We start from the raw sequence: 19,896 nt of genomic DNA, 5'->3' as shown, positions 1-19,896 counted from the left end.
GATGATTTTAAAGGTCTTTTCTGACCTAAGCAGTTCTGCAATGAAAGAGCTTTGTTTTCAGAGGACTCCCATTCTCTCTCTCTGGGTGGTTCTCTCAACCCAAAGGCAAGTCTTTCACTCTGCAGCACTCTGTGTACCAGCCAGCAAGCGAAGCCTTTCCCTCTTTTAGGCTAAGATTTAAGCTATTAAGGTTTAAAAAGTTTAAAATTCCCCCTTTGTTTTTATCTAGCTCAGAGGTTACCTGTAGCAAATGAAAAATATGACGACCATGAAGCAGGGAGCAATCAAGAGCAGAAGTGGGCAAGTAATAGATTTTGGCTTAGAGAGACAACAAAACCACTAAAACCAGGTCGGTCCTTCGTTTTCATGTTTACTCTTGCTATGAAACACCTTTCAAATGGTTTCAAACCAAAACAAAACTGCTGCTTCCAAAGTCAGGAGTGGATTTAATAAACTGGGTTAGTTTGTAAATAGGATTCTGCTCTTCCCTCTTGCAAGCTCTGCTTTTTGTCTTGTTTCTATTGTTCAACAACAGAAGTTGTCCATCTCCACAGAGGAGATATTTACTGCTAGAGCTATACAGCAGTTTTAATTATTTTGCTGCATGAACCTGGATACATGTTATTAGTGGCACAGATAATTAAGATGCATAACAAATTTGCATACACTGGCAGCATTTAACTCACTGGATTCTCCTCCAGAAAGGTCAAAATTGATCCCGAACAAACCCAGCAGAATGTCCTACAGGTTGATTTAACTGTGTTCAGCTAACAGAAATAATCATAGAATAGTTTGGGTTGGAATGGACCTTAAAAAAATTATGAAATTGGAAAGAGGTTTTCCCTTAGTGAAAGGGAAAACAACAACTTCTCACTGCAGCATAACCCCTCTCCCTGTCAGGATTCTTCTTCAAAACACAAGGGATTTCTCCCAGCAAAGTTCACTGCTGAACTAGTGCTGGGTACACTCTGTGGTCACACTACACAACTAGGCACATAAGCCAGCACCCATGAGCAAGACAGATCCAACATGGTCCATGAAAAATGAGACACATCCACTGCCCTGTGCTGCAGTTCCACCTCATCCCACATCCAAGAGATGCCTTTGGATGTTTTGACACAAGTGTCACCAAGTAAATTTACCTCACACTCTGAAAGAAAAACAAACCTCCTCACAGACAAGAGTGACCCAACAGAAACTCAAGCACCACAGAATTATCAACATTTCTGATGTCCCAAGAGCATCTACAAATACAGAAGGCATTCCAACTTTATCACACAATCTCAATCACCATCTGCCTCCCCAGAAGAAAGGAAAACCTACCTCCATCTTGCGCTTTCTTGCTCATGCTTCTGACCAGTGATACCACAGCTTACAGCCCTCCGCTGGCTGGCCCTTTGTTTGACCACCAGCTCCAGGTGTTTCCTAGTGACCCTGATGGATTCCCTGCACGTGAAACCCATCTGAGAGAATCAACAGCACCTGAAGAGCAGTCTGGGGGAAGGAGATGGGAAAAGTCTCTTCCAGACCTAAATCCTGGCATTCTGTGACACACAGATGTGATTATACTACATAGCATTTACACCTTATTGTCCTAAAGGCAGCTGCTTTTCAAGAAGCCCAGGTGCCTAGACCAAGGTGTCAGGTGCAGGTGAGCAAACTGGAGAATGACAGTGGGACTCTTGGCTAACTGCTGTTTTCAGTGCTGATGTCCCCACCTCTCTCTGCTCCTTTCCTTGACTGAACCTTGGGGAGAAAAAAAACTCCTGTGCTGTGCAGATACTTTAATCTGTAAATTCTGTGGTCTAGGGAGCCACAGCTTCAATGTGTATCTGTACCTCTGTCATAAAGCCTGGGGTCTCATGCTATGTAAGGTCATTGTAAGGATGTTCTTATGGATTGCAGTCTCCTTTTGGAACTGCTAATTTCTGCAATGACCTCATTGATGTGGGAATTACTCCTGTTTTATACGTTATTTGTAAAATACTTCCAAATGAGGAGGCTGGTATCTGAGTGGGCACAATAAATTACAGCCTTCAAACAGGCTCAGAATAATGATGAGAAAAATAGCCTGTGGTAAGAGCAAACTTCTAAATGATTGTATTAGAAATGACAATTCCCTTTTCTCCAGGGATAAGGAACACAAACACTCATTCATCAGGGGATACTGCTGATCTCCTTGGTTTCAGCACAACCAAAATACTTCCAAAATTAGCTATGGGTGCTATTATTGGAATAACTTTGTGCAATAACTTTTGGACTGCTCTGGGGAGTTTATTGGTATTTAGAGCACAGATCATCCTAGGACCACCTTTCCCCTGATGCAAGGGACCAAGAATATATCTGACTGTAGTAAGAATGGGTATAGAGTTTGCAAGAACCATGTTTTCATGGCTTACTGCATTTATTGAAGGAGGAAGACAACAGTTATTTTCTGAGGGTATTTTTGCCCTTTTCTTGGCCTTAAGAGTTGTTCTGCAACTGCCTGTTTTGTCCAGGATTGTGTGTTGTTACTCCTGAACCACAGGATCGCAGGATGTTAGGGATGTTTGGGGTTGGAAGTGACCTCTGAAGATCTTCATGTGCAACCCTCCTGCCAGAGCAGGACCATGTGATCTAGTGCAGGTTGCACAGGGAGGCATCCAGATAGGTCCTGAAAGTTTCCAGAGAAGGAAACTCCACAATGTCTGTGGGGAGGCTGTTCCAGTGTTCTGGGACCCTTACAGTAAAGAAATTCTTCAGGTTGAGGTGGAACTTCCTGTGCTGTAAGTTTACATTCATTGCCCCTTGTCCTATCACAGGGCACCAGTGAGCAGAGGCTGTCCCTGACACTCAGCCCTCATGTATTTATATACATTTATTAAATCCCCTCTCAGTCTTCTCCTCTCCAGACTAAAAGGCCCCAGGTCTCTCAGCCTTTCCTCATAAGGCAGTGCTCCAGCCCCTTATCATCCTTGTAGCTCTCTGTTGGACACTCTCAACTAGACCCCCGTCCTCTTGAACTGGGAAGCCCAGAACTGGATGCAGTGTTCTAGGTGGGCCTCAACAGAGCAGCATAAGGAGGAAAAGAACCTCCCCAGATCTGCTCTTTGTAATGCAACCCATTGGCCTTCTTGGCTACAGGGGCACACTGCTGTCTCATGAATAGCTTATTGTTCACCAGGACTCCTAGGTCCTTTTTCATGGGATTGCTCTCTAGCAACTGAGTGCTGAAAGTTACCTGATCATCCAAAGCACACTGGGAGGGAGAATGTAAGTCTCAGCCAAAGAAGAACCAGTTCCCTCTTGAGAGGCTTCTTTTTATCCCCCTAAATCAAACAGTACTTTGTCAGGGAAACGTCACCATGAGCAAAAAGAGCATTTAGTAGCTGAACATGAGTTGCAGGAGAGTCTTCCACAAAACTCACACCCCTCAAAAAACCACACAGGTCTTTTTGAAGAGGTCAGTATTCCTCTGCTAAGGAGATCTCTCACTGAAAAGAAGACTGGATTAGCATTGTCAGGAGGAGACACCCACAGGTGATGTCAATATCCATTTCCAAGTCAGACTGTGCTCAGTGCAGGCAATCTTCAGGCAATGAAATGGCTAAAAATGAAGAGGAAAGGTTGTGCTGACCATGCACACAGGCAAATATTTTTAGAAACACTTAAAAGGTAGCCAAATCTGAATGAATTTAACCTGATAGCAAAAGCACATCTCTGGCACAAAGGCCAGAGCCATATTACACTGCAGGTCACTGCACAAAGGCTCATCTGAACAGCAGAGGATTGCTCATTGCCTTTGGCAGTTAAGACATGCAGAAAGCAAACTGCTGAGCAATGGGTGATGTTCTCAGGGTCTGTCAGTTCCTGACATCCTATATGTTTCTTCCACATAATTCCCTCTGATGCATGCCAAATATTCACCACAGAACTTTCTACCATTGACATTTCCTTTTACTTTTCCTTTCCTTTATTCTTCTGTTAACATGTTTTAAGTTTGGATGGCAGGTGAAGAGCCTGAGGTTTTGTCTCTTCTTTTCCCAGAAGGCTAAAATCTCAAGCCAAGCCAAGTTTCATTGTTGTCCCAAACCATTACTATTTCAAGTACAATGGCTAAAACCAAATCTAACTCCTACAAATGTGATGTGTAGCGATGATTTCCTCTTACATCTTCAGTGGAAGTTTACCCATTAGATGTTGTTGTCCACTGAAAGGTAGGCACTGTGAACATACATACACCAAAAATGGTGTAAACTTCTCCTTCTGGTTTAAAATTTCCTTCTGGAAAGGATATTCCTTTCTCTATCCTAGTAAGAGGGTAAGTTGCACTGAAAGCCACTGCTTTCCATCTGCTTACCTAAGCTGCATTTATGATTCAAGAGAATCAACAGTTGTTTCATTCCACTTTCCCATTTTTTTGCCAGTGTGATTCTTCTACTGTGTGGATTTTAACCTCAAACTTCATTAACATTACTTAACTTGGGCTTATCTAACTTACTTCTACAACCTATACTTTCACAAATCCCTTTTGCTATCCCATGCCAAAGACTAATTTTGTGGTTGATTTAACAGTGTGGTCACATTAGAACCTTCTTCCTTTCATAAAAGATGACAAAGTACATACTCTGCACTACTACTAGAAAACAGCAGAAGTTAAATATAGTCAGATGTAAAGAGAAGCACATGGACACTTCTCTGCATGCCTATATTAATCCCAAACTTGAGATATTGTGAAAAACTGCCATTCAAAGCAAGTATTCACATCCCTATTGAAAGTTTCAAGTGTTGAAGTGTCAGAAATAGAAATAAAAACACCACGTAGCAGCAATCCATGAACACCAACATGAGATTTAGAGCAGAAAAGGCAGCTTGGAAGGCACTTGCCAGACCATAAGCTTATGTGGTGAGAGAGTAAGAACATCAGTGTTACGGCAGCACTAAGTACCACAGCAGTGGAGAACAAAGGGAATCCTTCTGCTGTGATGCGTGTAACGACTGCCATAGAATGACTCGAACTGGCTCACAGGTATCTGGGGCAAACCCATTTGGTCAGAGTGTTTGCCTATGGAATCCCTTTGGTTTCTAACAAAGGTACAACGTTCTCAGAGAAAGATACACAAAGAACACATACATTCCCTGAACTTTGTCTTTTAGCTGCCAGCCTGTTTCAGTTTTAAATGTCTAACAATGGTTGTAGGAGGGAAAAAATAAGATCAAATGCAGTCTCTAAACCAGGCAGTGACATTCTAGAGAAATCCAAATGTTTTAGAGATGGAACTGAAACCAAACAAGCATCCTTCTGTGGGGATTCATGCTAAAATTAATTGTCAAAAAAGGGGGTTGTGGAGCAACAATCACCAAATGAAGCCCAAGTATCTTCTTCTCAGGCAACCTGGAGAGATATGGGGGTGATAAACTTTCAAAACCAGAGACAATTTACTGAATTTCCACTCGCTGAAGCCTGTAGCCCTCATTAAATGGTCCTTGTCTACTACTGCTTAGAGTCTTTCAAGTAAGCTATAAGTTAGAGTAACTTGTTTTCTGCAGGTTTCATTCCTGTCCTGCTGCCCTTCCCTTGCCTTTTGACCTCTCAGCAAATGAACAATTGTGTTGCATGCACAGTGAGGGCAAAAAACAGCCAATCAAGCAGCCAAAAGTCTGAGAAACCTGTTAGCATCAAACTCAAAACCTTACTGTGAGGACTGCACTGAAAAGCTGAAACAAGACACACATTCCCCCCCAGTAAAATAGAGCTTTGAGCACCTTATGGAAAGATCAGAGTATGGTAAACTATTGAAACTATTCTAAAGCAATTAATGGCCAGAATGATGCCAATTTTAATTAGGAGAAAATCAAACACCTGCCAGCAAATGTAATCAATGTTCATACTGGAAATGAGCAAAACACACTGTCAGACAGAAGAAATTCATGTCACCAAAACATGAGATGAGCTACATGCTACTGAAAGCACTGTGTCCTTGGCCAAAAATTGAAACCTATCCAATCTAAACCTCCTCTGTGATAACTTGATTCCACCTTCCCTTGTCCTACTGCTTGTTACTAGGGAGAAGACACTGGCCCTCACCTAGCTCCAACCTGCTTTCCAGGAGTTGAGAAGCAAGGCAATCTCCCCTCCTCCGCCTCCTCTTCCCTAGCAGTTGCCAGTGGTGTAACAAGCCCTTTCAGCAGAATGACCTCAACAGAAGTTTTCCTAACCAGCCTGCTTGGTTTTTCATTGCCAGCACACTCTGGCATTCAGAGAGGCACAACAATCTGCATGGGGCTTGGTGGGAAGAGCAGAGGTTGCCAGAAGGACATGTTTGGAGAGCACACTAGCAGGGCTGAGCTATGTGTACATGGCTGAAACATAAGCTGCTTTTCTGCAAGCAAGCTCTTTTAATAGGAATCCAGTTTATTTATTTATTCAGAAGCAGATGGCATCCTCTCAAGATGTTATGCAGAACATGACATACAAACCAAGTATTTTCATCTGAGCATATTTTTTCTAATCAACTCCCTGCTATTCAGCATTAAATGACAAACATAAATTTAGCCTCCAGAGTCTGGTAATACTCCAGGCTAACCGAAGCTAACTCAGGATATAGCAAAAAGTGATGAAATTAAATGACTTGTAATACACTGGAGCACAGAACAGATGACCTCAGTATCTTCTGACTTAAATGTTGTATGTTTTTAAAAACCTAAAACAATGAAAGAATATTCCAACTGTAAAGGAAAAAAAATTACTGCAGGACAAACCTCGCAACCTAAAGTTAGTCACAAGTGCCTAATCCAACCTCCTGTATCTATACAAAGGAAAACAAGAGGCAAGCAATCCTGCCATAAAACATGTTAGTTTTAAACCAAAAGAAGAAGATTTAGGCTAGATAGAAGGAAGACATTTTTTACATTGAGGGTGGTGAAACACTGGCCCAGGTTGCCCAGGAAGGTGGTAGATGTCCCAATCCTGGAAGCATTCCAGGTCAGGTTGGCCAGGGCTCTGAACAACCTGCTCCAGTTGAAGATGTACCTGCTGACTGCAGGGATGGTTGGACTAGATGACCTTTAAACGTCTGTTCCAAACCAAACCAAACCATTCCACAAAACTCTGTTAGTAATAGTGCTGTGCAATAACTGTTGTAGGAATTCTGCACAATAGTGTTGATATCTATTGTGGTTTTATGCAGTTCCTTCTGAACATGAACTTTAATCTTGCGTCACTGTGAAGCCCAAGCAACCACTACAGAGACTTCTGGAAGGACATCACATTAAAGAAAGCATTATCACTACACACAGACAAAACAATTTAGAAGAAAGCCAAATACCACCAGATATCCCCAAGCACTTCCGTTCTCAGACTCTTCCTACTCTACACCTCAATTCTGAGACCATTGTGTGCCAACACTAACAGCTCCTACACAGTGTCCTCTATCCAAGGGTGCTGCACGACACAGGACACCAAAACTAAGGCATCCTCTCAGTACAGCCTCACACAACAGAGAATTCAGATTTAAGGAGCTCCCATGAACTAAACTGATTTTAGCATTTTCTGCAGTGAGAATGTGGATGGTCCTAATATTTATAAATAATTCAACAATGTTGGAGAGGTTTTTTTGTTTGGCTTTTTGATTTTGTTTTTAAATAAGAGCATCCACAACAGCAGTGTGGAGGTGTTAATGCCAGGTCATCTACAGAACCACCAAGTGGCTTTTACACATGTTTATGCTGAATTTAAGTATTTGATCTATTTGCATTGCATTTCCCTTACAGGTTGGTAATTTATAATCCATCATTCTGCGGTGATAATTTCTTCATATCACACTTTAACTGAATTAAATCTAGGGAGATGTAATATTGAGGCCTAAACTTCTGCCACAATCTGAAACAAGCATGCTATACATTAGCCTGATGCCAGATTTCACACCAGAAATATGAAGCTAGAAAGCAAAATAACTTTAAAACCTGGGAATAAATGCAACTGTATTGTAAAATTCAGTCTTTTCAAAAGACTCACAGAATTGTATGTGTTACTTAGATACTTTATGCATATAACAGAGAATGGAGAGCTCCATAACACTTCATGCATCAATCTACTCACAGATCTTGTTCAAACAGAAGATGACTTTTCAAAATGGACTATGCCAATAAGCACTAACAGTGAACTCTTTATTATGACCAGATAGTTGAAGAGGACCACTGCAAAAATGACCATGGAAAATACTTAAGAGCAAAATATTTTAGCACAGCATTGTAACAAGTCCATTTTCTTCCCCAAAGCTTCACAGCAAGCAAAAAAATAATCATAGAATGGTCTGGGTTGGAAAGGACCTCTGAAGGTCATCTAATCCAGCTCCCCCCACCATGAGCAGACACATCCTCCATTAGATCAGGTTGCCCAGAGCAACCTGTTCCAGTGTTCCACTACCCTCATGGTAAAGAACTTCCTCCTAATAACCACTCTAAATCTACTCTTCTCGACTATGTTTTTGTTTGCTGCTCCCTTGTTTGTGCTTAGAGAGGTCATTTCTAACACCACACACATACTTACCTGCCCATAGAGGACCCAATAAAATTAATGGAGTGAAGCCACTGTCGATGTGCAAAGCCAAAAACAAGACAACAAAATGTCTCACTAGCTTCAGTAAGAGTAACCAGATTAACTTGTGTTTTGTGGTTTGAAATATTTAAAGAGGTTTTCAAGCTAATTGCCTACAGAAAGCAAAACCAGATGATTCTTCAAACTCAAGAATACTCTGTCACCCTTTGTGATCAGAAATTAAACCAGAAAATCACAACAAACACAAACACCCATTATTATCAGATGAACTTTTCCTGCTTCTACTAATATAGGTAGAATACAACCTATCTCAGAATTAAGCAGAGTGCAACTAGCAGGTCAAGAAAGGTCACCTTTTCTCTACTCTATCTTAGTGAGGCCATTGCTGTGTCTACTCCAAAATGCCAAGTGAATTTGAAACCTGTCCAGCCAGCCAATGGATGGGGGGAGAATACAACCCAACAGATCTCTTCAGACTGGAGGGGCTTTTGAGCTGGCTATCCCAAATAAAACGACAATGCTCTCTTTATGGTTGATTACATGAAACCTGTTTTTCTCTCCACCATTTGCTAAATGCACGTAATAGGAGACACAAAATTACACAGCAGTGCATCTGAACAAGAAGTTTACCTAGTAATTTCAAAAGTAAGGCAGGCATTACACAGGACTTTAACCCATTTCATAGGCTTTTGTTTACACTAATAAAATACTTGGGTGCTTTCCAGACCGAGTCAGCAGATAAAGCCTCCAAGTGCAACGTACAAACATACTGAAAAAGGAAACTCTCGTCTTAGGGCTTCTTTTTGAATCACATTTTACTACTAAATCAAAACAAGCAAACCAACACCAAAACAAACAAACACAAGCCAAACAAACCAACAAACAGAAGATGCAAACTGCCTCTGCCATTTCAGGATGCTAAAAACAAACAAAAATCAGAAAAATCTGTCACACAATCCCAACTTCCCTTTTGTTGTACTGTCCACACTAATTCACACAGCAAGAAACTTCTGCAAGTTCGTTTTGCCTTTGGGGAGTGTTGTATGGATAGTTTGTGGGCCACCCGGACAATTCATGTGTTTCACACCCACACACCTTTGTCAGCTGCCTCACTCTTCCCGCGGGACTCCTTGAAGGTGCCCTAATGAGATGTGCTGGTTGCAGTGTGCAGTTTGCTCCTTACATAAAGGCCAACATCCAGGCAGGTACAGGAAGAAAGAACTGGTAGAAGTAATTGGTAGAATCTGGGAGGGAACTGAGTGACCTCCTCACATCATGGAGCAAGGAGCAGCTGAACTGCTTTCAGCTCAGCTTGGAGTTGTATTGAGAAGGTACTTTTCTCTCCAGTTCCTGTTACTTCCACAAGCACTTAGAGGTTTCCTTAGTTCCTGTTGAGATTAAAGCTACCAGATACTTAACCCAAACAGACGTTGGTTTTCCTGATGATTACCACACTATTTTAACAAATCAGAAGCACAGCCATGTTCATTCAATGGCCCATTCCCACTTCTTCCACACATGACCCTTCTTGACATTGTAGTATATTATTACTTCATCCACTCTACCTTCAAGGCCAGGTCTTTAAGATAAGAGCATTTAATACAAAGGTTTTCTTTAATAAGACATCTACTTTGGGTAGCAGCTACATTTCAGCAGCAATGTGAAACCCATAGCTCCCAGAGCAAACATTGCTGTTAAGTTATTCCTCTGCTACCCCTGAATATTTATACAATATTTGCTGATTGCCTTTTTTGAGGCTGTAGGAAGTGAGGAACAAGAACTTTATCATGGCAGTTTGTCTCATAAAAAGCAGGACCATATGAACACTACTACTGTTTCCTAGTAATTGCAGCCACAGGACTTTCCTGTGCATACAAGGGGTTTTGCCTGCCATGTACTTTCATTATACATCAAATTTAAAAACCAAAATAGCCCACACCAAAAATAAAATTGAAACGGGGAAACCAAAGGAAGAACAAACTAAATGTTGAAGTTTCACCATCCTGAACTAGGACTAAAACGTCGACACCAGTCTCACACTTCAAACCCAACAATCTCAAAACTGGAAATTGGAGTTCAGAAAGGCCCTTGCTTAGATCTGCTCCTGTGCAGACCCAGAGCACTTGCAGAAAGTCAGTGGTAGCAAGTAGACAGGACAGGTGACCACAAACTGACCAACAAGGGATTCCAGTCCATAGACACCACCTTCAGGATTAAACTGGATATTGGTTTGTATCTATTTCATTTTAATTCAAGCTGGTTTAGTTTTCTTTCCCAACCCATCAACCCCTATACTTCATTGCCCTTCTCTTCCCTTTGGAAAAGGAGAGTGGTTCAAAAAGAGCATCTGTCATTCATCTAGTGGCTGGCCTAGCCATAACCCTTGACAACAGTTCAAGTAAAATGGGTTTTAGCTATCTAGACAGCATCCTCCACGTGGGAATAGAAACTCTGGAAATTAATAGAAGTTGCATGCAGAGGAGGTGGGAAGTTTGGAAAGCCTGCTCCAAATGCCAGGTCTCTCATTTGTATTATTAACATGGCAGATCTGGTGGACAAGAAGATGAGGGTATGAATTTGATGCAGTTTCTGCACAAGTAATACCTTTCATGATGTACGATTCCCGAGGTGGTGTCCAAAGTGTGAAGTGACCTCATCACTTGAGGCCAAAAGAACGTCCTGGATAAGGAGCGAAATGAGATCCTAAATTGCAACAGCCCCATGCATGGGAAGGAAGGCCACAAGCATCCATTTACAGCTTTTAATGAGCAGCAGAGACAAGAAGAGATCAGCTTCAATGAAGAGGCAGAGAATGTGTCACCTCAGGAAGCTCCAAGGCCTGGCTAGCCCTAGGAGCCAGGGCTGCCCCTCTGGGCTTCCCTCTAAATGAAGGTCTATTAGCCACATAGAATGGCTCAAGGAGAGGCTGAGATTCCACAAGGAAGAGACCTGTGCAAGAAATCCTTAATAGCTTATCATATAGAAACAGAAGTATTTGTCTTTTGCAACTTTGTTTCCAAGTTTTAGAATAAGAGAATCACTGTTTAATTTGGATGCTGGCCCCAGGAGCACAACTGCCTGCAAAACTTTATTAAATGTGGACATGTAGTATCTGTTTCTCAGTAGACTACACAGGTCAGCTTGGGGATCAGCAGCAACGCATCAGGACAGAACGGGAAAGCCTCAGTTGCTGTACTTGTACTAACATACTGCCAGCAGCAGACAGAAGGTGGAAAAACATTGTGTAGTTCTGGACAATCACGTATTGTGACTATTTCCTGGCTCTCCCTTTTGTGATCCACACCTTAAGATCTTGTGAAAAGATGACAAAAGTCTTGTACTGCCATCGTCCCTGGTGTCACTCAATACCTTTCAATGTTAGCAGCCAAGATGGATGTCTAAGAAGAGCTGAAGGAGGTGGTGGCAGCTGTAACATCTCAGTGGCACCGATAAAGGCAGCTCGGCTAATATTCTGTGCTATCATCACTCCTGAGCAGATCGTTTCCACTAGATGCCCTGTTCTGAGGTACTCCTCACTGTGCTACTACTACTACAGCGAAAAGATGGTAGGAATGTGTTAATCATTAGTGGTTTCTGATCTACTTAAGAAGGTCTTTTGTGCCCCAATGTTTTATGACCACTACAAGGTAAAAAAACAGGACACCAAAGGCAGTGCTCACCAACCTCTTCCCCAGGAACACCACCACACTCCAAAACGTGTCTTAATTATTACAGAATCATCCTAGGTGCACTCACACATACACTCTCCTCTACCTCAGCTACTCAGAAATCTCATACTAGCGTCTCTTGCAGTTCTCCCTTCAGCTCTGTTTACATCTTCTGTGATTTACACTCCCTCTTCAGTCTATGCAAAGCAAGAGATAATCCTGGCATCCATGTGTGCACTACCATGGTTACTCAATTCAGCTGGAGCAAATCAGAGTGATGCATTACCTGACTCCACAGCTCCAGGAGCACACTCCTCCTTTGCTCACTGTTTTCTAACCTCTCTTGGTTTTTCAGGAAATCTGGGTGCAAGCAACAGCAGGGCACCCAATGCAAATTTTCCCAAAGTCCCCAAAACCTGTTTTTGGCCTGTATGGTCTGTCTCTAAGTGTTGCAGGCTGAGTCCATAGTTTCCAAGCAATTTTTCTATCAGCAGCATACATGAGGATTTTATCTATTTGAGAACACAGTACTACACATCAAAACTGAAAACATCTGTGACTACACAACGACCTGGATCTGATAGGGAAGAAGCAAGGTTTTGAGGCACAAGAATGAGGACAACAGAATCACAGAATCACACAGAATGAACCAGGTTGGAAGAGACCTCCAAGTTCATCCAGTCCAACCTATCCCCCAGCCCTAGCCACTCAACCAGACCATGGCACTAAGTGCCTCATCCAGTCTTTTCTTGAACACCTCCAGGGACAGTGACTCCACCACCTCCCTGGGCAGCCCATTCCAATGGCAAATCTCTCTGTCAAGAACCTCCTCCTAACATCCAGCCTATAGTATCCAGCCTATACTATCCAGCTTATATTGCTGGTGGATGAGAAGCTCAACATGAGCCGGCAGTGTGCACTTTCAGCCAGGAGGGCTAACCAGATCCTGGGCTGCATTAGGAGACATGTGGCCAGCAGGTTGAGGTAAGATCCTTGCCTTTCCAGGTGGTGGAATTAAAAGTTAAGGAATAAAAAAAAAAGTATAAACATTAAAATACTGAGCAACAGTTAAGGGTTCTGAATCATAGAATTAACCAGGTTGGAAGAGACCTCCAAGATCATCCAGTCTCACCTATCACCCAGCCCTAGCCAATCAACTAGACCACTAGTGCCTAAAACCACTAGCACTTAGTGCCTAATCCAGTCTTTTCTTCAACACCACCAGGGATGGCCCCTAGGCAGCCCATTCCAATGCCAATCACTCTCTCTGGCAACAACTTCCTCCCAACATCCAGCCTAGACTTCCCCCTGCACAACTTGAGACTGCGTCCCCTTGTTCTGTTGCTGGTTGTCTGGCAGAAGAGACCAACCCCACCTGGCTACAACCTCCCTTCAGGGAGTTGTAGACAGCAATGAGGTCCCCCCAAGACTCCTCTTCTCCAAGCTAAACAACCCCAGCTCCCTCCGCCTCTCCTCATAGGGTTTGTGTTCCAGGCCCCTCACCAGCTTTGTTGCCCTTCTCTGGACACATTCCAGTATCTCAACATCTCTCTTGAACTGAGGAGCCCAGAACTGGACACAGTACACAATATGTGGCCTGACCAGTGTTGAGTACAGGGAAGGATAACCTCCCTTGTCCTACTGGCCACACTGCTCCTGATACAGGCCAGGATGCCATTGGCTCTATTGGCCACCTGGGCACACTTCTGGCTCACGTTCGGACCGTGAAGTCTTAAACAAGAGTCTCATCTGAGTGAGGAGAATAAACAGCTTCCTCCCACAAATGTGGTTTATGTTTCTTTGGTATCATACATTTTACAGTAAACTTAGAATCATACAATTGCTTTGGTTGCAAAAAAGCTTTAAGATCAAGTCTAACCATTATCTAACTCTACCAAGTCTGGTGTTAAACCATGTCACTCAGCAACACACCTCTTGGTCTTTTAAATACCTCCAGGGATGGGGATTCAACCATCTCCTTGGGAAACCTGTTTCATGGTTTGAAAATCCTTTGAGTTAACTTGAATAAATTCTCATCTACTAAAATATTGGGCAGCCAGACATGAAACCTAAATAAACTCTTAATACCAAGAGAGATATGATCAACAAAGTGTTAATAAAGTCTAACAAAGACAGAATTCAATCCAAGCTGAAGGCAGGTGTATGTCTACAACTGGCTCAGATTTTTACTGAAACAAAACTTAACTTCATTTATTTAAAAGCAAAATCACTCTCACAGGTATTTTTTCCAGGCAATAAGAAAATATATGTGCAACCTTCTTCAATCCCTGCTCACACCATTCACCTATTCCCATAACCTGTTTCGAATATTCATGCTATGCTTGCTCCACATAAATAAACTTAAAGCATTGATGCAATCTCTGAGACTGGTACACTGAGTGTGTGTACCATGCAATGTCAAGGCAGACACAAATGTATCCCATGGTGACTCTGAAACCACAAATACCCAGGAACCTCTAGAGGCAAGGAAAGCAAAAGCTGACAAAATCTGGAACGAATTTGTAGTTAAATGGTTACGTAAAATAAAGTTGTGACGCTCTCCAGACTTTGTTTATCCTGGCTGAAACAGAGGGGCAATCTGTTTGCATCTCAACAGCAAAACAAAGATCAAATGGCAACTCCACAGCAAAGGCACACCTACCTTTTCCATTTATTGTTAATGCTGATGCAATGGTGGCTGTTACTGGCACGGGCAATTGTGGCACTAAGGAATGTATCCTTGGTCGGCTCCCCATCCTAGCACGCTCTGCACCAGGTCCTAATAAAGCTCCCACCGGTTTTTCTGCTGCTACTTCTGGTGCCACAGAGTCTTCCTGATCCTGCTCTATGTGGTCCATTTTATCTGGGCTTTCATTCTGGAAACCATCAACTGTTGTCCGGCTCTTAATTGGACTTTTGGGCACAAGGATTTTAATACCTGATTTTGCAAGGTCCATATTTTTCCTTCCAGCAAGGGATGGTGGATTGTTTTTCCGGAACTTCTGGGTGGCAGAAAAGAGTTGATTATTTTTTGACTCATGATCTTTACTCATAACTAAAGATTTAGTAGATGTCTTTGAAAAAGAACTATTAGTTGATCTAGAAATTTGCTTTCTGGCATTATTTGGAGAGGTCCTGTTTGTCCTGGTTAATGTGCTTTCTTTCTGTTTTTCGTTGTGACGTCTGTTAAACTCATGTATATATTCCACACAATTAACAAGGTGCTGTTCTGGCTCCCAGGTATCATCTCCACTGTCATATCCTTTCCATCGCACCAAATACTCTGTTTTTCCTTTCTTGTTTTTCCTCTTGTCAACAATTCTCTCTACCTGTTAAAAAGGAAAATTAAACATTAGACATGGGCAAATGCACAACTCCAGTGAACAACTTGCATGCAAAATAACTGAAGTGTAGATGGACTGTAAAATAGTGTTGAGTTCTGTAGCTCTGTATTGTACCTACAGAGCTTACAGTCTTTCAGTGTGGGCTGGAAATTCCTCTTTGCACATCAGACTGTTATTTTCACCTTATATCAGATGTTGTAAAATGCCAAAATTACTCTTCAGTAAGTATTTTGGGTGTGCAAGAACCTGAATATGACACATCACAGTTGACAACCAATCCCGGATCCAGTGAGGTTTTGACACTGGCGTCAGTGCGGACACGATTTCCCTCTCTGAATTCAGAGATGATGTTTAAATTTCTGTACAAATATCATGTGTTTGCTTCACAAAACTGACCAATTTGATATTATTTGAATGATTTGCTTGCTTAACATGAAGCATACACAAGAATCTGTTACAGTAAGCCATCCTTTAGCTACCAGGGACAACAGCATACAGCTCAGAAACTGGGGCAAATACAGAAGAATTAGGGTTTTTTTTTTCAGCAGTTGTTCTTTCATACTTGCTTTGACTAGTCTTTGATACACATACTTGAACAAATCACCATGCCTCACTTATCTGCAAATAGAGATGGTATTTATGTCACAAGTATTAAATATGCACATGCTGCAACTGCACATGGGACCCACAGGCCAGAGGAATCCAAGCAGTGGGGTAAGGCAGACAGCAGCAGCTGCAGGAATGGTGTTAGTGGCAGTGCTGCAGAAAAGGAATTCCTTAAAACAAAAGAGAGATTTAAGTGCAAGGCTGGTTTTATGACTTCCCTTTCACTATTCTACTTTTCCCTTCCCATTTCTGCTTTTAACTCCTAGCCTCTCAAGAACAAAAAACACCCCTGTAAGCTAAGATCACATATCCATAGAAGAAGCTCTGAAGACCACTACTGGAGTGGCATTAACCAAATGGATTCTCTACAGAAAAGTGTGGAAAGATGGAAGGAAAATATATGGTATATGATTCATTACCCAAATCACATAACTGTTGACAGCAGACTGAATTAAGACTGCATCTCATTTTTATATGTTGCATGTTATCATCATGTCCTACCTGGTCTTCAACAGTGAATCTAAATAAATAAATGATTATTATTGTTATCATCTTCTCCAGTAACAGAACTTCATGCCTTACCCTGCAGGTATCCTGTTGTTACGATGTTGCATTTTGCACAGGTCTTACCAAATAAACCCCAAAGCAAAAACCAACCAACCAACCAACAAACCCCAACAAAACACCACATAAATCACCACCAAACACAAGTTAGCTCCTAAGTGTCATATCCTTTGCCTTCACCTTATTTTGGTACTCAGTTGTGCAAGTCAAAACATTTTATAGAACAACACAGCATAAATGTCCAAATATTATCTCAAATGTTAAAATACATCCTGGTTATTAAATTTACGCACAGGTAGAAAAATTAACCATGAAATTGTATTTAAGAACAGCTTCACCAAAGTTCTCCCCTAAATAGTCATTATGGAGAAATACACCTTCCAATATTTTTAAAGACAGAGCAAGAAGTCCTATTGAGCCTTAAATGTTGAAATCAAATATAAAACCAAGCTCAGAAATCAAATTTGATCTATTGTCCAAAAAGCAGTTCATGTCATAGTCTTTGCTTATCCTCTCTCCCTCTCTTGACCTTTTAAAATAGATTTTTAAAACCACAACTCTCAGAATAAGATCTCTACGGCTAGCAGGGGATTTTTATTGTCTAGCAGGAAATCTCTGTAACAAGCAGCATCGATTACCAGGCACAAAGTTCTACTAATGTCTTTCCGTGCTGAAAGGCCACCCATTAAGGACATGCCCTTTTCAAGTAGGAAGACATCCTTCTCATCCAAAAAACCAGACACCTTGCAGAGATAACAGATGAACTCTAGAACAGCATGCACAAAAAAATCCATTCCCAACCTGATGATTTATAGACCAAACAGAAATGCAGAAAGAAAATGGTTATATTTAGCTGTATTGTCCAAGCCTGCAACAAAGCCTCCTCTGACACTGCCCTTTTTGATTAAAAGAGGACTTTTTCCTAACCCTCTAATTCTTCTTGAAGACATCTTATTTCTGTTTTATTTACAACACAAAAATTACAGCAATTAACCTGTGATACACAATTTATCATGCGGCCTTAGAGCTCTAGTGAGGGACTTTTTGTGATTATTTCAGCTTGATTAGTTCAACTCCCCCAGGACCACCTGAAAAACTACTCAGAGATATTCTGCTTCAGCTCTTTTGTGTCTGATACCAGTGACAAACGTGTTTCTCATCCAGATCCAGGAAGAGGAAACTGGAACGGTTCCAGAGTGTGCAGTGAGTTTGGGGATAGAGAAGGAATATTCATCCTGAACTAGTGACATATTTAAACTCGGTTTTGTGGCAAAATTGTACTTCTGTTTTTCTTCTGCAAAAGAAAGCTTGCCCAAGTAATCCATTTCTACTTTGATATATAGCAGTGACATGACATGAAATGTCAGAGAATTCCAGCGTAGTGGGGGTTAGAAGGGACCACCCCCAGACATCATCCAGTCCAAACCCTCTGCTAAAGCAGGGTCACCTAGAGCAGGTTGCTCTAATGCAACACATCTCAAAGTCTCACAATACAATGTGTGTTCCTTCTTCCAGACACATGGGTTAGAGGGGAGTTTGATGATACAGGCAGGCAACAGCCACATGTCCAGAATTGGTTCTTCCCCTGCTACTGTCACCCCAGAGCTAAGCAAGTGCTTTTCTGATCTCATGCTGAGTTAGCTCAGAGAGTTAAAACCTGGCAACATGCCCTCAACCACCAGGGTAAAAGCTAGACCACATCCTTAGCCAAGATCATGCCAGAAATGCTGGAGACAACTAGTTTGTGCCAGCTACCTTTTCTGCAGTGTCCAATGCCTTCTGACACAGGGTAATATTTATTTTTAGTAATTAAAAGGCTCTGTGCTGCCAAGACTGGCTGCTTAACTGTTAGTTTTCAAGTGCTGTGGAAGAATCAAAACAAAAACGTAAATTATATAAAAGGCAAAGATCACAGAATCATTGAATGGTTTGGAAGGGACCTTGAAAGGTCATCTAGTCCAAGCCTCTGCCGACAGCTCAAAGCCTCAAATAGCCTGACCTGGATTGGTTCCAGAGATGGGACTTCTACCACCTCTCTGGACAACCTGGGCTGGTGTTGCGCTACCTTCAGTGTAAAAAATTTCTTCTTTCTGAGTAATTTCTCCTTTAGTGGAAAAACATCACCCCTTGTCCTGTCACAAAAGGATCTGATAAAAAAATCTGTCCTAGCTCCCTTGTAGGCATAAGTGTAACAATAAACCAGATAATCAACAATAAACAGATAAAACAAGAGTAAGTGGAAGTTATGAGGCAAACTGTCTGGGTGGTAAAAGATCATAGAATGGTTTGGGTTGGAAGGGACTTTGATATCATCTAGTTCCAACCCTTCCTGCCATGGACAGGGATACAATCCACTAGATCAGGTTTCTCAAGGCTTCATCCAACTTGGCTTTCAATACCTCCAGGGAGGGGGCATCTACAGCCTCCCTGGGCAACTTCTTCCCACGTCTCACCATCCCCACTGTAAAGAATGTATTCCTAATACTCAGACTAAATCTGCCCTTCTCAACCTTCAGTCCGTTCTCCGTTGTTTAATCACCACAAGCCCTGGTAAAAAGTCCTTCCCTAGCTTTCCTGTAGGCCCCCTTCTGGTAGTGGAAGGCCACCATGAGGTCTCCACAGAGCCTTCTCTTCTCCAGGCTGAAAAGCCCCAACTCTCAAAGCCTGTGCCCACAGGGGAGGTCCTCTAGCCCTCTGATCACCTTTTTAGCCCACTCCAACAGTTCCATGTCCTTCTTGCACTGGAGCCTCCGTAACTAGACACAGTACTCCTGGTAGAGTCTTACGAGAGCAGTGTAGAGGGGGAGAATCACCTCCCTTGTCCTGCTTGATACAGTTTGCCTTCTGGGTGCAAGTGCACTTTGCCAGCTCATGTTCATTTTTCCCATCAACTGGCACCCACAAGTCCTTCTCCTCCAGAATACTCTCAAGCCACTCCTTGCCCAGCCCCTATTTGTGCTTGGGATTGCCCTAGCTCAGGTGTAGAACTTTACACTTGGCCTTGTAGAACTTCCTGAGGTTGGCTCGGGTGCACTCTCCAGCCTGCAAGGTCTCACAGGATGGCATCCCTTCCCTCCAGCGTGTCAAGCAGACCACACAGCTTGGTGTCATTCAGCCTTGCTGAGGGTGCACTCAGCACCACTGTCCATATTGCTGACAAAGATGTCAAACAGCA

At 42.3% G+C, this 19,896-nt stretch overlaps 1 protein-coding gene across 5 annotated transcripts in view; it reads right to left on the bottom strand.

The window, feature by feature from the left end:
• The window catches only part of CDYL (chromodomain Y like), an 85,343-nt gene that overhangs the window by 19,531 nt on the left and 45,916 nt on the right, over nucleotides 1-19,896 (bottom strand). For 3 of the 5 annotated variants that reach the window (XR_010306261.1, XR_010306262.1, XM_064161125.1), the window contains exon 2: nucleotides 14,870-15,536. The exons of 1 other annotated variant lie outside the window; for it this stretch is intronic. Coding sequence is in view for 2 of the 4 variants with exons in the window: in XM_064161125.1 (XP_064017195.1) it covers nucleotides 14,870-15,536 (667 nt within the window). In the remaining 2 variants the exon portion in view is untranslated. Of the gene's footprint in view, nucleotides 1-1,323; nucleotides 1,420-14,869; nucleotides 15,537-19,896 lie in introns of those variants that run through there. One more of the 5 variants, XM_064161127.1, reaches the window with a different exon arrangement.

The sequence above is a fragment of the Pogoniulus pusillus genome, chromosome 21 (genome assembly GCF_015220805.1).
Source record: "Pogoniulus pusillus isolate bPogPus1 chromosome 21, bPogPus1.pri, whole genome shotgun sequence".
NCBI classification, from domain to species: Eukaryota; Metazoa; Chordata; class Aves; order Piciformes; family Lybiidae; genus Pogoniulus; species Pogoniulus pusillus.
This window is presented reverse-complemented; position numbering and strand designations above follow the sequence as displayed.